This window comes from Ictidomys tridecemlineatus, chromosome 2 (assembly GCF_052094955.1).
Source record: "Ictidomys tridecemlineatus isolate mIctTri1 chromosome 2, mIctTri1.hap1, whole genome shotgun sequence".
In the NCBI taxonomy this organism is placed as follows: Eukaryota; Metazoa; Chordata; class Mammalia; order Rodentia; family Sciuridae; genus Ictidomys; species Ictidomys tridecemlineatus.
The window spans coordinates 201137855-201163437 of NC_135478.1; the positions used below are offsets into that span (position 1 = coordinate 201137855).

The window sequence follows — 25583 nt, forward strand, 5'->3', positions numbered from 1 at the left end:
CTGATTCTTCACATGGTCTTCCCTCTACACATATCTTGAGTTCAAATTTCCTCTTCTTATAAGAATACCAGTCAGGATTAGTGTCCTTCCTAGAGACCTCATTTCTTTTTTTTTTTTTTAACTAGTGTTTGTGTGAACATATGTTTTCTTTTTTTTTTATTGGTTGTTCAAAACATTACAAGGCTCTTGACATATCATATTTCAAACATTAGTTTCAAGTGAGTTATGAACTCCCATTTTTACCCCAAATACAGATTGCAGAATCACATCGGTTACACATACACATTTTTACATAATGCCATACTAGTAACTGTTGTATTCTGCTATCTTTCCTATCCTCTACTATCCCCCCTCTCCCCCATCTTCTCTTTTTATCCCGTCTACTGTAATTCGTTTCTCTCCTTGTTTTTTTTTCCCCCTTTCCCCTCACAACCTCTTATATGTAGTTTTTTATTACAATGAGAGTCTCTTTCCATTTCCATGCAATTCCCCTTTTCTCTCCCTTTTCCTCCCACCTTGTGTCTCTGTTTAATGTTAATATTTTCTTCCTGCTCTTCCTCCCTGCTCTATTCTTAGTTGCTCTCATTATATCAAAGAAGACATTTGGTATTTGTTTTTTAGGGATTGGCTAGCTTCACTAAGCATAATCTGTTCTAGTGCCATCCATTTCCCTGCGAATTCCATGATTTTGTCATTTTTTAATGCAGAGTAATACTCCATGGTGTATAAATGCCACATTTTTTAAATCCATTCATCCATTGAAGGGCATCTGGGTTGGTTCCACAGTCTAGCTATTGTGAATTGTGCTGCTGTGAACATCGATGTGGCAGTATCCCTGTAGTACGCTCTTTTAAGGTAGAGACCTCATTTCAACTTAATTACTTCCTTAAAGACCCTACCTCCAAATATAATGGTATTCTGAGGTTCAGGATTTTAACATTTGGATTTGGGAAAAACAATTCACCCCAAAACAGCACTTACATCACACCAAGATTTTAACGTTTTTCCTGATAGTTCTGTTCTCTCTGTATTGTCGCCGCCGCCACCACACACACACACACACACACACACACACACACACACACTCTGATTTCTTAGCTTTTATGACTTAAAAATCTGCCTAGTAATCAATTTTCTAAGCCACAGTACACATTTATGGATAATTTTCTGCGATGTAATTTTTTGAAGTATTTTACATTCGTTCAAACCTAAGTAAATATGCTCTAAAGCAAAACTGAAACTCCCTGCATTTCCACTTCCTCGTTGTGCTTCTGTACAGAAATCCAAACACACCCTCAGAAGAAGTCAGAGCCCCAGAGGCCGGACAACTTACAGCTTAATGGCTTTACTTTTAGAAAAACTAACATCCTTCCAATCATATATTTCTTAGCCATCAGAAAAGAAATAAGAAATCAAAGGTTAAAATGACTGGTTTCAATTTTTGGAGATAAAAAGAAGTTTTCTGGAAAATTCTGGTAAGTTCCTGAATGAGCTATTTCTTAAAATGCCAGCTGTACTTTTAATATAAATACATGTTTGTACATAAACCATTACTTGTAAAAATGTTAGAGTATCTTTGTATTGAATACATATCAGTATATGTATTGATACTAACTTATGTCTTTCTAAAAAGAAATGTGCTGTTAAGTGTAATTAAGGTGATGAATACCAATCAGACTAGTGAAAGGGTTTCTGGTCATAGAAGGTGAGTGGTGGAAAAGAATATAGAGAAACAGTGCCAAGTGGGTCAGGAATTTAAGCATAAAGGATTGTTACAGAATCTGCATTCCTGTGTAATAATGCAAAATCCTGTCTTTCATAATGTAAGATGTTATTAAGTGTTACACTTCACCAGAGATAATGCTCTCCAGAGACCAGCTATACTTCTATTTTAAATCTTCCATTCATAGCCATTCCATACAGCAATCTGATTGAAAAAAATTTTTTTTTAAAAATTCATTGCCTTCGGGGAAATCGAAACTAACTTACTTGTGTCTGGTTTCAATTTGTCATCCCATTGGAGGAGGGTGTGGCTAGCTCTCCCTGGCTGCAACCCAGACTCAAAAGTGTCTTTTCTCTGCCCACAGCTCTAAGAATCTTGCAGAGCAGAACAAATTCTCTAGGTGTGGATATATGGGGTGTGGCTAAGAACCCCCTGAGATTGAGGTGGGCACCCAAAATATGTGTCCCCAAGAGCTCTGTTGACTTGGTACTTCCTGCTTAACATCAAAAAGAAAGCTGGAGTCGTTCCACTGAGAGTGGCATCCAGCAGCTGCTTTGTCCATAAGTAACAGTACTAATAAGAAGATATGTGGTCACAGTTGTTCCAAAACAGGAATCCGACAGCCAAAGAGTGATGTCAAGAAATTCTCAAAAGTTTGTTCACACCACAAGATGGTTTTGATCTTAACTTACTTCCAACATTACATGAGCAGAGGCTTTTTAAATCATGAAGTGCAAACTATTTTCAAAACTTTAATGACTGCTGTAGGTTTGAATCATCATATGTTCATAACTTCTATCATGTTGACGAGGCAGGGTTGATAACTTTGGGGCATTAATAATAGTCCTAGAGAGTTATTAAATAATTTAGTATTTCATATTAAGACAAGATATTGATTTTTTTTTCCTTTAGTGTAAGCAAAGAGTTTAGATTTGGGGTCTGTTCATCAGTGTCCCTATCTGAAAATAATATTTCTATTGCCTCGGTACCTGTGGGCAAATTCAGAATAAAAGTAACTGAGAGAAAGCTGTGCCCTGATTGGTGGCACCAGGTCAATTTTGCTGCACTTCGTATGCTAGACAGACACAGAATGAGTCACTGCCTCTGCAGAGGCCAGAGAGCTGTAAAAGACGGAGGGGCTGCAGAGGAAGTTCCTGATGTGCTGCTCCATTCCTAGAATGTTGGGTCCTACTGGAATTGCTATATTCCATGGCCAAAGCAAATAAGAAAACCTGGATTCTGTCCTTTCAATATTTCAGGTAACCAGAGAGAGGGTGGAAGGTTAAACTGCTGGAAGAGGACTGTGGCTAAATAAAGGTGCTGCGTGAGTGAGGCCTTATTGGGGTGAGTTGGTGGGAAGAGGCAAGGTCCTCACCAGGAGATCAGCTTCCAGAGCAAAGGCAGCAGGTGACAACACAAAGGCTCTGAAACTCAGAGGCTGAGGACCCAGAGTAAAAGGCACCTCCCCAGGGAACACCCTACCTGAGCAATGGCCTTGTGCCAGGACTGGAAGGGATGCAGTAAAAAGCTGAGAAGGTATAACATGAAACCGGTGCCTACAAGGACCGCAGGAGAAAATACACTTATTCATTTTCCCTTCCTTTTGATAAAACTTCCTTTTCGTTTTTGTGATCAGATAATAGAAGCCGGAGTTAGTTCTGGCCCAGTGAGTGGCACAGAGAAGAGATCTCCCTAGACTTCTGTCTGGGATTTCAGCCAAGTGAAATGATAATCACCCTAACAAAATGAGAAAAGTCCACTGACCTACACACACTGCGAGTTGGAGGGTTTTCAGAAATTCCTTGTTTTTAACTACTCTAAGAAGATATGTTATTCATTCACCAAATTTTCATTTAGAAGCTAGTATGTGTTAGGCATTGTAAAAGAGTGACCCAAATGTACACAGTCTCTTGTCCTCAAGAGTGCACAAAATAATGGGTGGGGTGGAAAATAAACAAGATAAGTAGATAAAAAATATATGGAAAGTTGATTGCGATAAATCTTCAGTAAATAGAAAGTAAAGCCAAAGAGATATAGAAAGTGCTGGGCCAGGGAAAAATGTTTTCAGTTAGCTGGTCAAGCAATACTTCACTGAGAAGGTGGTATTTGATAACAGACCTAAAGGAAGTAAAGGGGTGAGCCTTACAGGTATCCAAAGATAGTCCAGGGAGAGGAAAGGAGTGCAGCAGACCTAAAAGGAGCAGATGCTTCCTAAAACAAGGAGCCATAAGGAAGTGGGGGGCTGGAACAGACTGAGATCTAGAAATGAAAGTTAAGATGTAATCGGAGGGGCAGCAGGGTACCAGCTCACATGGGGCCCTGAAGTCCATAACAAAGGACTTGGCTTTCACTCTGAGTCAAAGGGACAGCCACCCACGGGAGGGATTGAACAGATTATTGGTGTGACATTATATACATTTTAACAGGGTCACTCCAGCCGCTATTTTGAGAAGTCCGAAAGGGATCAATAACAGTAAGAGAGAACATGTGAGATACTTATCCTGCAATTCAGAAGAGAGAAGATGGAGGCTTGGACCATGTGGGAGGCAGGTGGTCAGATCCTGGATATATGGGGATCAGCCTAGGGATTGTTCCACAGTGAATGTGAAATGTAGGAAAAAAGAAACAGCATGTCTGAAACATATTTTGGGATGTTTATTTGTTTTATTCACAGTGTATAAGCATAGAAAAAGACCTATCTAAGGAATAACATTTCTTTTCCCTATCCTCCCAGGTTTTCTCTATGTTTGAAAGTATTCAGAATAGAAAGTTAGAGGGAAAGTCTGTATAATAAATACTTCCTAAGTAGAAGTTCAGTCCCTGCATTTTAATTTGTGGTGGTATTTGTTTTTGTTGTTGTTTTGCTTTTGATGTGATAGATTCTCAACAAATATGTTCTTAGGCAAACTGAACAAGGACCAACTGTGCTCTACCTGCATCTCTGCTTCCTCGTTGATTTACAGAATGAGATTTCCACAAATTCTCAAGCAAATGCAACTCACTCAAGTGTTCTAGATCAAAGAAGCTCAGGAAGACGTGTTTCAAGTTTCTGACATAAAAAATATAAATTTTCAGAAAAGCCCTGGTAAGTTTCTAATTATTCGTTTATTTAAGCAACTCTCATTAAAAGCTGTCTTTATAAACTAACTCTAAAAACTTAAGGAGATCTTTAGAAATGAATATTCTTTCAAATGCATTTAAGTATTTGTGATGAATTGATTTTAAAAGAAATGACAATGGAAGAACGGGGTAAAATGTCGACCAGGAGATCAGGATTCCAAGCATACCAAACCACATAGAATATTGTAGGCAACTATGAACTCTGACCAATAAAACTTAAGATGATATCAAAAGTTTATATCTACCTTAGATAAAAACCCTCCAAAGTTTAATCGTTGTTTTATTTAAGACCTTCCTTCACACAACTAGCTGGTACAGACACTATGTGAAGAAATACATCCTTATAATATGCAATACAGGAAACTGACTAACTTGCTTTGTGGTTTCCTCTGGCCAAGCATTGGAGTGGTGCAGAGCTGCAGGGTTGTAGCTGTGCTGAAGAAGGGGATGCCTGCTGGCTCTGGGAGATTGGGTTTGGTACCAGAGCTGTCCCTGACAGGGTGCTGCTTTGATCCTTCCTGAGCAGCCCCCCAAAAGGGAAAATAAAAGTCCTTAAGGAATAGATCCTGAATTTAATTCTAATAAGGAGAACCTCTGGGTTTCAAAATTAGTTTGGCAGAGGAGGTGGTGGAGGACTTCCCCAGAGTTTCAACCAGCTATACCACTAATCACACCAGATAGAGGGATTTCATATGCACTTCTTTTGAAGAGACTGAACAAAAACTCAACAAACAAGACAATACTGGTTCTCATCCACTTCCCCTCTATTATGAATAGGAAAGTGGTCTGCCTAAGAGGAGAGCTCCCTTAATCATGACATAATTTTACTGAATACAATTCCTTCCCCTTTATACATACTATATAGCTTTCTGCTAAACATCAAGGTCCTTTGCTGTTTAGAAAACATAGCAATAGTCCAGGATTTAAGGTTGAAGACATAGAAAGAAACAAGGAATTATGTCAAAGCCTTATCAAAACCTTTTTGCTCATATCATTGTGAGCTATGTAATATATAGCCCCAGTCAAATATGGATCATAGGTCATATAAAATGCTACTATAATTATCAGAGGTCAAAAGTTATGTAAAAGTGGTTCAAATGTATAGTAGCTGCAAATTATCTATCTTCTCAACTACCATCATAGAGGTGGATGACTGAGAAATGTTTGATGCTAGAAAGGAACCTTCATCTTTTTTGTTTTCTTTTTCTTTTTCTTATTTTTAGTACCAGGGATTGAACTCAGAGGTACTCTACCACTGAACCACATCCCCAGCCCTATTTTGTATTTTATTTAGAGACAGGGTCTCACTGAGTTGCTTATCGCCTTGCCCTTGCTGAGGCTGGCTTTGAACCCTCGATCCTCCTGCCTCAGTCTCCCCAACTGCTGGGATTACAGGTGTGCACCACTGCACCCAGCAGGACCTTCGTCTTTGAACAATGAGGGACTCTTTGACATACAGTAGAGATTTTTAAAAAGCATCAGGCTTGGGGAGGACAGTCACCTCATTTGAAGAGTTTCTATCTCCCAGGAATTCAAGCAACAAAGAAGAAAGTGAGGGGGAATTTGTCACCCTGTGAGATGACACACAAAGTCCAGCCTTCCACCATGCCCCACATTCCTTTTTCTGTCCCCCACCTCTAGTGTCTGCTAAGCAGAAAATCCTTAATGTGCTGCTTCTTGTAGAGTTCCGGAATCCATGAGAATGGCTATAACCTCTGGCTAATACAGAGGCGAAAATCCAGAGTGTTCCTTACAATCATTTAGGTTTCCTAAGGTGTGGGTTGATTGAGCTACCGACAGAGGGCTCTGACTAAGAGAAGATACTGCCTCAGACCTGAACAGGGCCAGTCTGTGGAGCATGATAAGAGTATCTTCAGAGGAGTGTCTGTGTGTCCAGAGCAGAGAGAGGGCTTAGAACCCTAAGGGCTGAGGACTTAAGTAGGAGCCAACCTCTTGCAGGGACAACCCTTTGTGAGAAAGTGCTCATTCAGGAACTATAAATAAAGCAGCAAAAGCTGATAAGGAAACTGGGCTCATGGAGGACTTCAGATGAAGGATGGATGTTTACTGACTTTTGTTTTTAAAACATTGACTGTTTTCTGAGTCCTGATGATCAGTTGACTTGGCAGCTTCAGTTAGTTCTAATTTCATAGATGACAAACGAAGAGATTTTTAAGTTCTTTGTTCCATAAGCATTGCTAACTCATGGATTTCCAAAATGACAATTCAATTGTTTTACTACTCAAAAAATCTTATTTTTTTTTTCATTCAAAAGAAAAAAAAAAAAAGCTCATTGAGTACTAATTTTACGACAGGACCCAGGGCTTCATCAATCAATGTGTGGCAAAAAAAAAAAAAAAAAAAAAGTCTGTTTTCATGTGGTTTATACTGTAGTTTCTGAGACAGAATGAGAAGAGGATTAAGTAAAATATGTAGTATGTAAATCCCCAAAAAGAAAATTGAATCAGGGAAGAATGAGGAAAAGTGCTGAGGAAGAAGTCTCTTGTTTAACACAAAATTTTAAGACAGGAATACAACAAAGGCCTTTCTGAATCTGAGTAAAGGGGTGAAGGAAGTGAGGATGTGAGCTATGCAGGCATCTAGAGGAAGAGCATTCCAAGCACAGGGAGCAGCTGGTCTGAAGACTGATGATGCACCAGCATGGCTGGCATATCCGAGCAACAGCACAGCAGCTGGGCGGCCGAGTGGCATGAGTGGAGGCGATGAGGTCAGAAAGACAGTGGGGTAGGCAGATTGTGTGGGACTTTAATGGCTTTTATTCAGAGGGTTTTGAGCAGAGAGGCACGATTCCACTAACATTTTAACAGAATCACGTTGGCTGCTCTGTTGAAAATAAAATGAATAGGTTGAGAAATAGGGACAAGCCAGAGTCAGACAGACCAGGTAACAATGAGTGAATAAGTCAAGAAAGAGATGATGGCTTGGACCAGGGTGGAAGCAGTAGCGATGTGAGAAATGGTGGGATTCTGCAGACACCATGCAGGTGAGGTTGAAAGTCCTGGGAAATATAATGAATATGAGGTATGTGGAAAGGGAAGCAGTCACAGCTCCCTTTGCTGTGAACCACTGGTGAATTCCATTCATTGATAAGACTGTGGGGGAGCAGGTTTGGGGTGGGAGAGATAAATATCAGGAGACTGATTTTAGCCATGTTATAAGGACCGTGAGATGCTCAAGTCGACACAGAGAAGGGAAGATATACTGATGAACTGAGGGAAGCGAAGAGGAGGATTTAACTAGCTTCATTAGCTAGGAAGGGAGTGGTAGAGGGAAGAGACTGATTACAATGAGTGGCCAAGACACACAAAGCCAGTTAAAGGGGGAAAGCAGGAACAGGAGGACAAGGATTGCCACTGCAAGGTACCACAACCCAGGTCTCTTCAACAACAGAAATGCGTTGTCTCAGACAACAGCTGTGAGGAAGAGCCTGTTCCATGCCTTAGGAAGGTGGTGTGCTGGTAATCTTGGGGGATCCTGTGCTTACAGAACATGACCATGACCTCTGCTTTTTCTTCACATACTGTTCTCCCTAAATGTGTGCCTTTGGGCCCAAATTTTCCCTTTGTATAAGGATACCAGTCCTAGTGGATTAGGGTCCACCCTAATGAACTCATGTTAACTAAGGACTTCTATCTCCAAATAAGGCCATATTCTTAGGTCCTGGTGTTTAAGACTTTAGCACACAAAAGGGGAAGGCATGCAATTCAGTCTATAATAGTAATGACATGGTGAAAGGTGTGACCGTGGAATGGAAGTGGGTTGAGGTTCAGATCATCAAACAAGAATTAGTAAGTCAGGTGACAGATTCACGTATCGGAAGGATCAATTATATGTCTATTGAGCAACCAAAAAATTATGACAGAAATAGTATCTGTGGGCATGAATGTTCTCCTTCTTTTCAGCTGCCTATTGAAAGGTGTTAAAATGTATAAGAAATCAAATATTCAGGCAAGTTATTCAAGTATAAAATATTTCAAGTCTAAATTTTAAAATAAGATAGCATCCTGTTCTTTAATAGCTCATATTAGATGAGAGTGGTCACTTTTCATCCAGTCTTTTCTCCAAGATGACTTCAGAAAAACCTTTCATTAAGAATTCTTTTTTTAATAACTGTTTTCACTGTGGGTTGCATGATGCTTGCAAATGGGTAAGGCAGGCACCCTTCAGTCTCACCTCAAGTGGCACTGTGGGCCTCTGTAGAGAAGACAGAGACATCAGGGCTGAGTTTCCCAGACTTGAGGAGTCAGCTACTGGTCTGTCTTCCTCCACTCAGGTAACTTCACAACGGGCTAGTGCCCTAGCTCTGTGTGGAAGGCACTGCCCTATACTGAACATATACACCATATTCCTTAGACCTTACTAGACCTTAGGCCTTCGGGTGGCCTACCAGATGGACAATTCCTCATTCCCTTGACTATCCCTCAGGGTTCCTCCCTGCACCCACCTGCCATCTTATCCCAGCAGCTCCCCCTTAACCTTGCCTGCCCTACATTCCCACTCACCTCCTGGTGATATCAGCGGTTCCTCACTATGCCTCTTCTTGTGTCAAAGCACTTATCACAATTTGTCATTATAAACTTTTTTGAGTGTTCATGTGTGACTTGTTTTGTCTTTTAAAATCCTTTCCAATGGACTAGAGTCAGGAAGAAATTTACTAAATATCTGTTGAATGAATGAAAAAGGAGACCATTAAAGTTAAAACAATACTTATCTCTGGTGTCAATGTATGTGATAATTCTTACAGAACTTCTGAAACTACTTCTATCTATGTTACAAATGAACAGAATTGATCATCTGAAGTATGTTTACAGTGTTCCTTGTGCCAGTTGCTCAGTCTTGCTAATTGGCTCAGGACTAATCATGACCTGAAAAGTGAAGCCAGGAGTAATGAAAAGCATTCAAGATGCTAAAACCAGGAAAAGTTTTATTAAAGACAGTGGAAGCAGCTGTACAGTGTTTGTATGTCTACAGACTGGGCAAATCACTGCAGTGGGGATACAGTATTCTAGCTCAGCTCATCAGTTCTCCATGTTTGACTTTATGGAGACCCTCAGATGAATTTTTTTTATTTTTATTTTTTATTGGTACATTATGGTTGTACATAATGATGGGGTTTGTTTTTACATATTAATACATTCACACAATATAACAATATAATTGGGCCAATATCCCTCTTCAGCACTTACCCCTCCCTCCTCTCCTCTCACCCTCTGGTCTCCTTTCTCTATTCTGCTGATTTCCCTTTGTTTTTCATGTGATCGCCTCCCATCTGTCGTTTCCCTTTTCCTCTCTACTTTCCACCATGAGAGAAAACATGTGACTCTTGACCTTCTGATTTTGGCTTATTTCACTTAACATAATGGTCTCAAGTTCCATTCATTTTCCTGCAAATTACATAATTTCAGTTTTATGGCAGAATAAAACTTCTTTATGTATCTATACCACATTTTTCTTTATCCACTCACTTGTTAGTGGACACTTAGGCACAATTTGGCTATTGTGAATCGTACTGCTATAAACATGGGGATAAATATATCAATACAGTATGATGACTTTGATTCCTTAGGATAAATAACAAGAAGAGGTACAGCTGGGTCATATGGTGGTTCTGTGTCTAGTCTTTTGAGGAACCTTCATACTGATTTCCATAGTGGTCGTACTAATTTACAATCCCACTAACAGTATAAAATTGTTTTTTTTCTCTCTACATCCTCTCCAGCATTCATTATTGTTTGTATTCTTGATAACGGCCATTCTGATTGATATGAGATGAAATCTCAGTGTAATTTTGATTTGCATTTCCCTAATTGCTAATTTTTTATATATTTGTTGGACATTTGTATTTCTTCTTTTGAGAAGTGTCTGTTTAATTCATTTGCCCATTTATTAATTGGGTTATTTGGTTTTAAGGTGTTAAGTTTTTTGAATTATTTATATATTCTAGATATTAATCCTTTGTCAGAGGTATAACTAACAAAGAGTTTCTCCCATTTTCTAGATTATCTCTTCACATTCCTAGTTATTTCCTTTGTTAGAGAGAAGCCTTTTAATTTGATGTCATCCCATTTATCAACTCATGTCATTATTTCTAAGCTTTAGGGATCCTTTAGAGTAGAAAGTCATTGCCTGTGCCTATATGCCTGAGTGATGACCCTATATTTTCTTCTAGGAGCTGCATAGTTTTTGATCTAATTTTTAATTATTTGATCTATTTTAAGCTTATTTTTATGTAGGGTGAGAGATAAGGGTCTATCTTCACTCTTGTACATATGGATAACCAGTTTTCCTAGCACTGTTTATTAAAGAAGCTGTATTTTCTTCAATGTATATTTTTGGCACTTTTGACAAGGACCAGATGACTGTAGAGGTGTGGGTCTGTCTCTGTGCCTTCTATTCTCTACCATTGTCTATGTGGCTGTTTTATTTTGCCAGTGTCATACAGTTTTTACAGCTCTGTTGTATAATTTGAAGTCAGGTATAGTGATGCCTCCAGTATTTCTTTTCGTTAAATTTGTTCTTTTAAGATGTACATGATAGTAGACTAGCATGAATCAGACATAACTTTTCTATCCATTATTTCTTTTTTGGCTTAGAAATACTTTGTCTATTCAGGGTCTTTATTTTTCCAAATTAACTTTAGGACTGTCTTTTTTTCTAGTTCTATAAGAGTTCCATTGGTATTTTTATGGGTATTATGTTGAATTTGTACATTGCTTGGGTAGTATGCCCATTTGAACAATATTAATTCTGCCTATGCATGGGTATAGAAGATCTTTGCATCTTCTTGTGTCTTCTTCAATTTTTTTCTTCAGTGTTTCCATTGTAGAATTTTTTCACTTGCTTGGTTAGATTTAGTGCTAGGTTTTATTTTTGGTTTTGCTTTTTTGTTGTTTTTTGAGGCTACTGTGAATGAAACTGTTCTACCAATTTCTTTCTCAGCAGATTCACTGTTGGAATATAGAAAATATACTGATTTTTGTATGTTGATTTTGTAACCTGCTAGTTTTCTGAATTTATTTATTGGTTTTAGCAGTTTTTTGATGGAGTTTTTTGGATCCTCTATATATAGGATCATATCAGCTACAAAAGTGATAATTTGACTTCTTCCTTTCCTATTTTTATTCCTCTTATTTCCCTCTCTTACCTAATTGCTCTGACTAGAATTTCTAGCACTATATTAAATAAGAGTGGTAACAGTAGACATCCTTGTCTTATTCCAGATTTTAAAGGAAATGCTTTCAGTTTTTCCCCACTTACTATAAGGTTGGCTTTGGGTTTTCTGTATCCATTTAGAGTACTAAGTGATTTTCATTCTTCATTCTATTTATGTGATTAGTTGCATTATTGATCTATATATTTTAAACCATCCTTACAGTTCTGGAATAAAACCAACTTGGTTATGATGTACAATCTTCTTAATATATTGCTGAATATAATTCACATTTTATTAAGGATGTTTACATCTAAGTTCATCAAGGTTATTGGTCTATGGTTTTCTTTTTCTTGGTGTGTCCTTATCTGGTTTGGTATGAGTTTAATACTGTCTTCATAGAATGAATTTTGAAGTGCTCCATTCCTTTCTATTTCATGGAATAATTTGAGGAACACTGGCAAAAGTTGTTTAAAGGTCTGGTAGAGTTCAGCTGAGATCCATCTGGTCCTAGACTTTTCTTTGTTGAAAGGCTTTTTATTACTGCTTCTATCTCATTACTAGCTATTTGTCTGTTTAGATTTCCTATGTCCTGTTGAATCAATTTGGGCAGGTCATATTTGTCCAGAAATGTACCTGTTTCTTCTAGGATTTCCAATTTATAGAAGTATAAGTTTTGAAAATAGCCTTTAATGATCCACTGGACTTCTGTTATGTCTGTGGTGATTTCTCCTTTTTTTCTCTCTAATTTTATTAATTTGGGTCTTCTCTCTTTTTCTTTTGGTTAGTTTGGCCAAGGCCTTAGAAATCTTGTTTATACTTTTCAAAGAACCTACTCTTCATTTCATTGATCCTTTGTATTTTTTTATTCTAAATTTCAAAAAAATTTTAAAAAAATAAATTTCATTGATGTTATCTCTGATCTTAATTATTTCCTTCCTTTTACTTGTTTTAGAATTAGTTTGTCCTTTTGCAAGGGCCTTGAAAAAATCCATCATTAGGTTGTTTACTTTGAAATCTTTCTGATTTTCTTATGTAGACATGCATAGCTATAAACTTTTCTCTTATAACTGCCTTTATAATGTCTCAGACAATCTGGAAAGTTGTATCACTATACTTATTTGAGTCTAAGAGTTTTTAAATTTCTCCCTTTGTTTCTTCTATTTCTCATTCATCATTCAAAGTGTATAGTTCAATTTCCATGCATTTATATAGTTTCCTATATAGTTTATATAGGATTCTTGGTGTGTATTTCTAATTTTATTCCATTATTATCTGATAATATGCAAGAAATTACATTAATTGGGTTGTATTTGCTAAGAGTTGCCTTGTGTCCTAGAGTATAGTCTATTTTGGAGAATGTTACATGAACCACTGAGAAGAAAGTGTATTCAGCTGTTGTTGAATGAAATATCCTATAGATGTCTGTTAAGTTCATTTAATTTATATTTTTCAGGTCCAAAGAGTTTTTGCTCAGTTTATGTCTCTGGATAACCTATCTAATGGTGAGAGAGGTATATTGAAATCACCCAGTATAAGTGTACTGGGGTGTATCTGGGTCTTTAATTTGAGTAGTGTCTATTTTATATAACTAGTTGCATACATGTTTGGGGAATAAATATTTATTATTGCTATATCTTCTTGTTGGATTGTTCCCTTTACCAGTATGAAGTGACCTTCTTTGTCTCTTCTGATTAATTTTGGCTTAAACTTTGCTTTGTTGGGTATGAGAATAGCTACTTCGGTTTGTTTTGGGGCTCCTTTTGCATGGTATATCAATTTCCATTCTCTCAGTCTGTGTCTGTCTTTGCCTGTAAAGCGAGTCTCTTGCAAACAACATATAGTTGGTCTTATTTTTTAATTTATTCCATCATCCTAGGTCTTTTAATTGCACAGTTGAAGCCATTTATATTCAATGTTACTGTAGAGACGTATTTATTAATTCCTTCCATTTGGGTTTATTGGTAATTTTTACTTTGGTCCTGTTTCTCATTTCCTTAGCTACTCTTCAAGTTAGATTTGTTCATTTGTGAACTCTGGGGTTTGTCTTTCATTTCTTCTATGTAGAGTATTTCTTTAAGTAAGTTCTATAGTGACAGCTGAGTAGTCATAAATTCTTTCAATTTCTGCTTATCTTGAAAGGTTTTTATTTTATTATTTTTTTTATTTTGAAAGATAGATTTTCTGGATAAAGCAATCTTGGTTGACAGTTATTTTCTTTCAGGGCTTGAAATACATCCTTCCAAACCCTCCTGGATTCTAGAGTTTATGCTGAGAAATCAGAAGTAACTCTGGTTGGCTTGCCTCTAAATGTGACCTGATGTACTCTTGAGGCTTTTAAAATTCTATCCTTGTTCTGTATGTTAGGCATTTAATTATAAATTTTGATTTTGTCTGTTTGGGGTTCTGAGTGCTTCCTCTATCTGGATATCCATCTCATTCTCAATGTTTGGAAATTTTTCTATTATTATTTCCCTTAAATGATCTAGATTGAGACCCCCTTATAGGTGTGGTGTACACAATCTTTGTGTTAATTCTGTTTTATCCATTTCATTAGCCTGCATCTCACAGTTCTCAATTCCAATGATTTTTAAATTTGATATCTTAACGTTGTCCCAGAGTTCTTGTATATTCTAATCATGGTTATTTATTTTCTTTTCTTTAATACTGTCTGAATGGTCAAGGGTAGCCACTTTGTCTTCCAGATCTGAGATTCTGTGTGCAGCATGGTCTACTCTATTAGAGAGACTTTCAACTGAATATTTTATTTGATTTATTGTGTCTTTCATTTCTAAGATTTCTGTTTGATTCGTTTTTAAGATCTCTATCTCCTTATTGAATTTCTGATTCATATCCTGTACCAACACCCTGAATTGCATTCACTTGTTTTTCTGTGTTCTCTTGGAATTCATTGAGCATTTTAAATCCTTCTTTTGAATTATTTATCTGGTATTTCATCCACTTCAGTATCTTTGGGGTCAGCTGCTGGTGAATTATGCACTTTAGGAGGTGTCATGTTATCTTGTTTTTTATATTTCTTGTATTCCTGTGTTGGGTTTTATGCATCTGTTGGGATAGATTTCTCATTCATTATTATGTGTTGACCTTTTGGGGGCACAGCCTTCTCTTGCCCAAGTGTCCTAGCGTGATCTAGATTGAGACCCCCTTATAGATGTGCTATACACAATCTTTGTGTTAATTCTCTGTTTTTGCTGTAGCACTTGATGTCCATGAGTGGGACCTCAGGGCCCAACCATAGCTATTCCTACTTGGGGCTTGGTCATTGGTTTGGGTTTTGGCTCTTCTATATTTTGTATTAAAGTATAGATGAAGTTTGAATGTCATTGATTTGTGTGTGGAGCAAGTTGTGCTGTCTTTTGGCCAAGTTTAGTTCAGCAGAAGAGTCTCTATCCCGTGAATTTGTAGTGCCCCTGTAGGTTCTTAGCACCCCACAAGATAGGGAAAAACAAACAATAATAACAACCAATACAAACAATATAAAGCATTAAAATAAGTATCCAGTTCCTACTATGATATCTGCAACATTAATTACCACCAAAAAAAAGAAAAAAAGAAAGAAAAGACAAGAAAAAGAAAACAGGAATGGTGGGGTCAGCAATTGTCAATAGCAAAAACAACAAATAACCATGAACTAGATCTGGCTTTAAAAGAAACAGAATCAACTATGTCACCCACATAAAAAATAATTGCTACAAGATGAGTGGTGAGAACAGGAGTTAGATAAATCAGTTAGCTCTAAAAAATGGTAAAAATACAGTGAAGAGAAAGAAAAATGTGATAGAAAGGTAGAAGATAGTTTAAAATGTTTAAAAAGTGAACAGAGAATGCAGAAGAGATGTAACAGGTGATGTTTATAAGGAAGGAGGAGAAAATAAAGTAAAAAGAGAGAGAAAGAACAAGAGAATTCAGCTCTTAGCAGGAGAAGAGAAAGAGAAACAAGATACAAACAAACAGAAACAAAACCAAAATAAAATTAAAAAAACCAAAACCCCTAACCCCCAAAAGATAATGCAATGAAAAATAACTATATTTTCAAATGTTAAAAATGAGAAAAAATAAACATATATATCTATATATGTTCATAAACAAATCAGCACAGCAAGAACATCAAAACACACACAGACACACACACACACACAGACACACACACACACACACACACAAAACTAAACTGAAACTAAAACCAAAATGGCCAAAGGCAAAAGATTATTAATGAAAAATGAAGGAATCCTCTCCATTGAGGCAGTCAAAATAGTCAACAAGAATGGATGTTTACTGTCTATGCCCAACTCTGCTTCTTTCAGTTTCTTCATGGGTTATGTAAAAAGAAAGAGAGACCAAGGGCTGGAGTTTATTAACCCCTTTCTCTTTTAGTGCTGTTTACCAAGCTGCTGATTGCAGTGGTCTAACACTGGGGCTAGTTGAAATAGCTCTCAGCTTTCCTTCTTACCAGTATAAGATAGGACGGAAAGGGAGATACTGTTAATTTAAGTTTTGTCTTCACAGACCTGATTGACGCACTCTTGAGTTGGAGTAGAGAGCGCTGCAGAGTCCTTTGAGGGTCTTACAGCAGCTGAGGTTTAAGTCTAATTAGGCCTTAGGGGCTTTGTTGGGTGATATCTGCTCTAGAAAGATTAGATCAATATAATCCTAAGCCCCCCCCCAGAAAGTTTCCTTATCTCTGCTAGGAGTCTAGATCTTGTGAGCCTCCCCGGAATTCTACTCCTGGGCCAGGGAAGCTAATCCTCCACACACTCTGCTGCCCAGCAACACAGCCTTCCCAGGTTCACTCCCTGAATATATGCACACGTGCCTGCTCAGATTCCTGACCCACTTTAGCTGCTTATGTGAGCCTCCCCAGCAAAGGAGAAGCAAGTTGTGCTCCCCTTCACTCTTCTGACTTGAATCCCCCTGGGTACAATCTTCCCTGTGCCTATTGCACTCAGATTTTGCTAGGTACACACGAAGTTTTCCATAGGTGCTTGCCAAGACAGTGTTTGCTCAGATCTCCTGGTTCCTACAGCAGCAGCTGCAGCATGGCCACCTCAAAATGGCTCCACCTCAGTTCTCCATGGCCAGTTGGGAAACACTAGCACTTTTCAAACATCAGTTCACACTGCAACCTCTGGATCAACCAAGTTCAGGCTGCTTTAGGATCTGAGGATTTTCTGTACCAAATCTGCTCCTTGTGTTTCTGGGTATTATCTCTCCCCTCCATGGTGAACCAGTGCCACTGCCATTGCCACCACCAGCTTGGCTCCAATGTATTCTTTCTTCTCAGTTCAGTGCACCCACATTTCTGAGTCTCTAAGACACTTTGACTGCCCAATATTGAATTTTAGTAAAATCCCTTTTTCACATATATAACTGCAAAGGAGCACTCCTGCTGTGTGAATCCCGAGCCACAGAGCAACTAGGAATGCAGCCTTCTTCTAATTTGCCATCTTGAATCTCCCTCTCTAGATGAGCTTTTGAAAGAAATGTCAAATACATTTGGGTCAATTTGCAGTTTGGCTAGACTTTGTATTTGGTTACCCATTAATGAAAACAAAACAAAACAAGAGTCCTTAAATCTTTAATTTCAAAAATTACAAATCCTTTTAATTGCATTCATTTTCTCTATTTTAATATTTCTGTTTTATTCAATCCTCAGTGCTTTTTATCTCTTTATATTCAGATATTTTGCTTTCTTGTTATTCCCCTTAGTTAAACCAATCTGTTGATTCATCTTTTTGAGTCTGATTTAGTAGGTCTGGGGGCCTGAGAATTTGCATTTTAGCCAGTTGTCAAGTGATGCTGCTGCTGCTGGTCTGGAGACCACACTTTGAGGCCATCACTCTTGATCTTGTCTGCACAATAGAATTACCCTGGGATATTTTCAAAAGGACTAATGCCTGAAAACATCCCATCACTCCTTCAACTACTTGCAAGAGTCTCAGACTTGCAGCCCCAGGTGATTCTAGTGTTTAGCCAAGGTTTAGAGTCTCCAAGGATCCAGTATTTTTAGACCTTGCAATTAAACAGAATACCTAATGGTAGTATCTTTGTCGGTCCCACATCCATAATTCAGGTAAAAATGATTTTTAATAAAGTTCAAAACTCGTACTGTCTTTCATACCTACTTTCAGGAAGGCTAGACCAGCTTTAACTACTGGTCTTTTCTTGTACTTTCTACAAGCCACAAGAACTAGACAACAAAATCCATTATCCAAACATTTTACTGCCAAGTCTTGGAAAGTTCTAGCCTGACAGTATGGACATCTTAAGTCCAAAAGACAATAAGTGATGATTTAACCAAAGAATTGTAACTATGTTTTAAAAAATGACCAGCTTCCAAGTTGTGAATAGCTTGTTTTCCTGTCCCCCAACCCATCTCCACTTACCCAGTTTCACACTCTAAAGTTTATTTGCAATATTCTGCTATGGGATCCAATTCATAGTATTACTTAGGATTCTGGTTTCAAATTACAAGAACACAACTTTCACCAAGTTAAGCCTAAGAGGGAAAATTATTATAAGGATAAAAGAGTGTATCAACTAGTTAGCAGTTATTGATTTCATAACCAAGTTTATAATCACCTAGGAAAGAAGGGTATACTGTAAATTATGACTATAAGGCTGTTAAAATAATATCAAGCAGTTTTAAGTAAGCCTTGGAAAATATTACACACATATATACACACACACATATATAGGTACACACACACATAAACACTACTTGTATAAGGTTATATACTTAATTTGACCACATGATTTTAATGATTAAAGTATAATACATACTCATTGTGTTACTTTTTCCAGGGAATAAAGTTAAAGCTTTGACATGAATGAACAAGAAACTCTACCTGAAATAATCAAAGACTGGACCAAAGAGCATGTTAAAAAATGGGTAACTGAAGATCTTAAAATTGATGAGAAATATGGACAAATTTTGCTCAATGAAGAAGTGTCAGGATTAGTTCTGCAGGAACTAACTGAAAAGGATCTTAAAGAAATGGGGCTACCACGGGGTCCGGCACTTCTGATAAAACGTACATATAACAAATTGATTAATAGTTGCCCTAAAAATGACAATCAGGATTCAGCACAATCAGATCTTACAAAACCTTCCAAAAAAGAACAACAAAAAAAGCCAAAACAAACCAAAAAGGAGGAGGAAAAAATGTCATCCGGTATTGATCATGATCTCAGAGAGATCGGGGATACCACAGAACAACAGTCCATTCTTACGAAAGAAAGTGCATTAAGTGAAAGAACAAACACTAAAGATGAGAAAAAAAATGAACTACAGACTGAACAGTTGACTTGTATGTCATATCCTTTTGATCACTTCCATGACAGCCATCGCTACATAGAACATTATATTCTACAGCCTGAAACAGGACCACTGAATCTCATTGACCCAATTCATGAGTTCAAAGCTCTCACCAACACGGACACAGCCACAGAAGAGGACATCAAAATGAAATTCAGCAATGAGGTCTTCCGGTTTGCATCTGCTTGTATGAATTCACGCACCAATGGTACCATCCATTTTGGAGTCAAGGACAAACCCCATGGAGAAATCACTGGTGTGAAAGTCACCAGTAAGGATGCCTTCATTAACCACTTCAATCTAATGATCAAAAAGTATTTTGAAGAAAGTGAGATCAATGAAGCCAAAAGGTGTATTCGGGAGCCAAGGTTTGTGGAGGTCCTCCTGCAGAACAATACATTGTCTGACAGATTTGTCATTGAAGTTGACATCATCCCCAAATACTCTATATGTAAAGAAAAGTATTTCTATATTAAGATGCAATGCTGTACAGATAAAATGTGGAAACAACACCAAGATCATTCACTATTCATCAGAGAAGGAGCTAGCTCTAGGGATATCTTGGCCAACAGCAAGCAACGGGATATAGATTTCAAAAAATTTTTACAAAATTTAAAGTCCCTGGTAGCATCTAGAAAAGAAGCTGAGGAGGAACATGGGATGAAGGTGACTAAGAAAAAGAGTGAAGGATTAAAACTGGTTAAACTTCTCATCGGGAACCGAGAATCATTGGATAATTCCTATTACAACTGGTATATTCTTGTAACAAATAAATGCCACCCAAATCAAACCCAGCACTTAGATTTTCTTAAGGAAATCAAGTGGTTTGCTGTGTTGGAATTTGATCCTGAATCTGTGATCAATGGAGTGGTCAAAGTTTACAAAGAAAGCCGAGTAGCAAACCTTCACTTTCCAAGTCAGTACGAAGAAAAGACAGCTAGTGTGATGGAGAAGATTTCTACTCTGAATCTTTATGAGCAGCCCAGCTGGATCTTCTGCAATGGCAGATCAGACCTGCAAAATGAGACCTATAAACCTCTAGAACCACATTTATGGCAGAGAGATAGAGCTTCTGAAGTCAGAAAACTGATTTTATTTCTCACAGATGAAAATATAATGGCAAGAGGGAAATTTTTGGTGGTATTTCTCTTACTCTCTTCGGTAGAAAGCCCAGGAGACCCATTGATGGAAACTTTCTGTGCCTTCTATCAAGCTCTCAAAGGAATGGAAAATATGTTGTGTATCTGTGTAAACTCGAAGATTTATCAACGATGGAAAGATCTACTACAGACAAGATTGACAATCTCAGATGAGTTAGCAAACCATACTATTTCCACTTTAAATATAGAACTGGTAAACAGTACTATCCTTAAACTAAAATCAGTGATTCAGTCATCAAAAAGGTTTCTGCCCTCCAGAGGAGGTGCCTCAGTTATCCTAGAGAAAAAGGACGAGGATACCTTGGTCGCACTGGAAATCCTCTGTGAAAATGAATGTAAAGACACAGACATAGAGAAAGATAAGTCTAAATTCCTAGAATTTAAGACATCAAAAGAAGAACACTTTTATCGCGGTGGCAAAGTATCCTGGTGGAACTTCTACTTTTCTTCTGAAAACTATTCCTCACCTTTTGTGAAACGGGACAGATATGAAGACCTTGAACGTATAATAAACGAGTGTGCAGAATGTCCTAAACCACCCTTTGTGAAAATTATCAACCTTTATCACCATCCCGGCTGTGGAGGTACTACACTGGCTATGCATGTTCTCTGGGACCTAAAGAAAAAGTTCAGATGTGCTGTGTTAAAAAACAAAGCAACTGATTTTGCAGAAATTGGAGAACAAGTAAGCAAGTTGATCACCTACAAGGCAAACAGCCACCAGGATTATATTCCTGTGCTTCTCCTTGTGGATGATTTTGAAGAACAGGAGAATATCTACATTCTGCAGAATTCCATCCATTTCAATTTAGGAGAGAGAGGTTTGCTCTATGAAAAGACATTGGTAATTATCTTAAACTGCATGAGATCCAAGAATCCAGAAGAAAGCGCCAAATTAGCAGATAGTGTCTCCCTGAAATCCCAACTTTCTCCCAAAGAACAACGAGCTTTTGAGGTCAAACTGGAGGAAATTGAAAAGCAGCACAATAACTGTGAAAACTTTTATTCCTTCATGATCATGAAAGGCAATTTTGATGAAGCATACGTAGAAAATGTAGTAAGGAATATCCTCAAAGAACAGAACATCGACACCAAGGAAGCACAACTCGTTTCTTTCCTGGCTTTACTCAACACTTATGTTACTGATTCTACAATTTCATTGTCACAGTGTGAAATGTTCTTGGGAATTACATACACTAGAACCTTCTGGAAACCTGAAAGCCTAGAAGACAAGATGGGAACCTATTCTACACTCTTAATAAGCACAGAAGTTGCTGACTATGGGAGATACACAGGGGTGCGTATCATTCACCCTCTCATTGCCATTTACTGCCTAAAGGAACTGGAGAAAAGCTATCACCTAAATCAATGTCAAATTGCCTTGAATATATTAAATGAGAATTTGTTCTATGATTCTGGGATAGGAAAAGACAAATTTCAGCATGACGTGCAAACTCTCCTGCTTACAAGGCAGCGCAAGGAGTACGGAGATGAAACAGACACGTTGTTTTCCCCATTAATCGAGGTTTTGCAGAATAAAGAAATCGAAAAGGTCTTGACTGAAGGAAGTATTCGATTCCCACAAAATGCATTCATTTGTCAGGCCTTAGCAAGGTATTTCTACATTAAGGAGAAGAATTTTAACACTGCTCTGGACTGGGCAAATTTGGCCAAAAGACGAGCACCTAAAAATTCCTATATCTCAGATACACTTGGTCAGGTCTACAAAAATGAGATCAAATGGTGGTTGGATGAACACAAAAACTGTACAAACATTACTATCAAAGACCTAAGGCATTTCCTAGATGCTTCTGAAAAAGCCTCCAGAGCATTCAAAGAATCCCAACTGCAAACGGATAGTAAAGAATATGAGATTCAAACTTGGTCACCACAAAAGTCCCAAAGAAGGTATGATACATATAATACGGCTGGGTTCTTGGGTGAAATAGAAGTTGGTCTTTACACTATCCAGATTCTTCAACTCACTCCCTTTTTCCATTGGGAAAATGAATTCTCCAAAAAATTTATGGCCCAATTTCTATCTGGAAAGGAGAGCATTCCTCCTGATCCAAAAAATGAATATTATCTGGCTCTTAGCATGTACACATCCCACCTACAAAAGTTACAATCAGATTTGAAAAAGTGCTTTGATTTTTTTATTGATTACATGGTTCTCCTGAAAACAAGAAACACCCAAAAAGAAATGGCAGAAGTCATATTAAGCAAGAAAGTCAGTCGCTGTTTTAGGAAATACAAAGAAATTTTCTGCCATTTGGATTTAAGTCCTTTAGAAGGCAAAGAGTGTCAGTTACTCCAGGAGGAGAATTGCAGGAAAAGTCTAGAAGCTTTGAGAGCTGATAGGTTTTCTGGACTCCTGGAATATCTTAATCCAAACCACAAAGAGGCCGCAGCCATCATGGAAAGTATAGTCGATGAATACACTTTCCTGTTGCAGCAGAACCCAAATAAACGGCTGACGAAGGAGAAACAGAATTTCATTTTGGCCAACATCATTCTCAGTTGTCTAAAACCCAATTCCAAGTCCATCCAACCACTTACCAAGTTAAAAAAAAAGCTCCGAGAAGTCTTGCAATTCGTAGGACCAAGTCATCAGTATTCTGATCCTTATTTCTTGGCCTGCCTCCTGTTCTGGCCAGAAAACGAAGAACTAGATGAAGATTCCAAACAGATGGAAAAGTATGTTTCCTCTTTAACTAGATCTTTCCGGGGGCAGTACAAGCGCATGTGCAGGTCCAAGCAGGCAAGCACCCTTTTCTATCTAGGGAAGAAGAAGGGTCTCAACAGTATTGTTCACAAGGCTGAGATAGAGAAGCACTTCAGTAAAGAACCAAATATAAATGCCCTCTGGCAGAGTGGACGTGTGTGGGAAAAACAAGAAGTCAAAGATCTCCTGCGTCAGCTGATTGGTCAGGCTGAAGGCAAGTTAATCTCTATAGAATATGGAACCGAGGAAAAAATAAAAATACCAGTGACATCTGTGTACTCAAGTCCCCTCAGAAGTGGCAGAAATATAGAAAGAGTGTCCTTCTACCTAGGATTTTCCATCGAAGGCCCTATGGCATATAATGTAAAAGTAATTTAAAAATGTATTAGTTCAAACATGTTTACTCATATCTGCCTAAGATTGTGTTCCTTCTCCCTATTACCACGGCATTTTCATGACATTGTTGGCTTAATTCTAGTATCATATTTTGCTTTGGTCTCTCTGAATGAATTATAAGCCTTTCTAGAAAATGAAATATGTTTACACCACAGAGCTCAACATACAGCCTAGTCAATTACTTAATATTTTAGACATGTATTTTCAAGCTAACACATTTAATTAAGAAGTTTTAAATGGTATCCAGTGGTCAGACCATAATTGTTTTATAGGTTAATAAAAAAATCTATTTTAAATTCAATCATTTTTCAGAAATTTCTAAATTATTTCCTCACTGTGAAAGCAGGGATTTTACTAAGAAGAAACAATAACAACAACAAAAAACTCCTCCCATGTGTAGTGACCCAAAACCCAGAGAACCAGCCCCGAGTTCCACTCTCCTCATTTTGATGTCAGTAAAAACTCATGTGGGAGGTAAATATTTTGTTGTTCATTCTCCATTTTACTCCTTCCCAACACACACACACACACACACACACACAACTGCTTGTACCCATTGCCCTCTCCCAACTCATAGCTTCAAGAGGGAAGCAGAGCTTAAAAATGATAATAATACCAATATTCACTAACTGGAAGTCCCTTAATTCACTTGCCTCATTTAGAGGTGAATCTGTTCCTTTGGTCATTCTTGTCTCTGGTGAATGTAGCCTTGTCTCCACCTGGTTTTTAGAACCCATATTCCCTATTCACTTTTTTCATTCACTGTACTTCATTCTCTTTACTTCTCAACGTGTGCTAGATGCACACTGTTCTCTTTGAGATTCCCTTATTTTCATGCAACATTCTCCAGATGATTATTCTGATTTGGCCTTCACAACTGGGTTCAAGACTCACTTCCACCAGGAAGTCTTTCTTGACCAGCAAAACATGCTCCTCACTTCCCAGCCAGCAATGACATCCCAGAAGCTCATTCTCAGACCTGCAGCAGCCACAACAGTCTCACACTGCCTGCTGCAGCCAACAGACATTGAAATAACAAACACATTCAGTTATCCATATCTTTATATCTCCTTAATTGTAACTTGATAGTCCAGTCTTCAAGACCAGTTCTTCTTGTCATCAAGGAGTCTATGTCCTATCAGGGTTCTTGTCACCAGTATTTCTATGAATCTGGGGAATGAATGTTCACATGGTCCACAAACACATCCCTGTTTCTGGAAACCAAATCTGCTGCTAAGCCTGTACCAAAAAGCTCCTTCCCTCATCTACAGTCAGCCCCAAGTGTTCATAGACCTATGGTCACAGGCCTATCCCTTAATTCTTCACAACTCAGAAAAGACCAGGCCACAGTATTTAATAAGACACAGCTGAAGGCTCAACGCACAGAGGGAAAGTTACAATTATAATAAAATGAGAAAACAATGTTCATGTGAGTCATAACCGTCAGAGTTCATATGCTTGGCCCTCCACCAGGTTTCTCAGGGCCTCTCTCTCCTGAGCCGTTTCAACAGCATGTGGTAGAGCGGTCCTTGCTCAATTCTCACAGATGAGACAAGGCCTGAACATGTATCCATGACTCAAAGTTTAGGCTGCAAATCCTCTAGGTTCCCAGAAACAATTACGTTTTTCCAGAAAAGAAATATCATATGCAGAGATTTCACCTTAACCCAATAAGAAGGTTTTACATATTATGCAGAGACATTCAACTTCCCATTTCAGAGCAGTCTTTCCTTTATTCTTATTAAAGAATCAAAGAGCTCATTAAAATGCTTTACTCTGAAGAAGAGAAGTTCATTGGATTAGAAAAGGAGAATGAAGGAAAGGATGGGGGGGGGGACAGAAACAGAAAAGATAAGAGAATGAATTGGACATGACTTCCCTATGTTCTTGTATGAATACATCAAATACAACCACAAGAATGGAAAGTTATATTCCATGTATGTATAATATGT

The 25583-nt window shown here is 37.9% G+C and overlaps 1 protein-coding gene across 2 annotated transcripts; it reads left to right on the forward strand.

Moving 5' to 3' along the window:
* The first annotated feature begins 1262 nt into the window (after positions 1 to 1262).
* Samd9l (sterile alpha motif domain containing 9 like) lies at positions 1263 to 23932 on the forward strand. Of its 2 annotated transcripts, XM_005340535.4 has the most exons (4): positions 1263 to 1475; positions 2983 to 3067; positions 4626 to 4808; positions 18837 to 23932. In XM_005340535.4, exon 4 carries the CDS (start codon positions 18859 to 18861, stop codon positions 23611 to 23613), a length of 4755 nt encoding a protein of 1584 aa, XP_005340592.1. In that variant the 5' UTR covers positions 1263 to 1475; positions 2983 to 3067; positions 4626 to 4808; positions 18837 to 18858; the 3' UTR covers positions 23614 to 23932. The 2 variants fall into 2 exon arrangements, with proteins under 2 accessions (XP_005340592.1, XP_040147441.1); XM_040291507.2 differs by lacking the exon at positions 2983 to 3067.
* The last annotated feature ends 1651 nt before the right edge of the window (positions 23933 to 25583 follow it).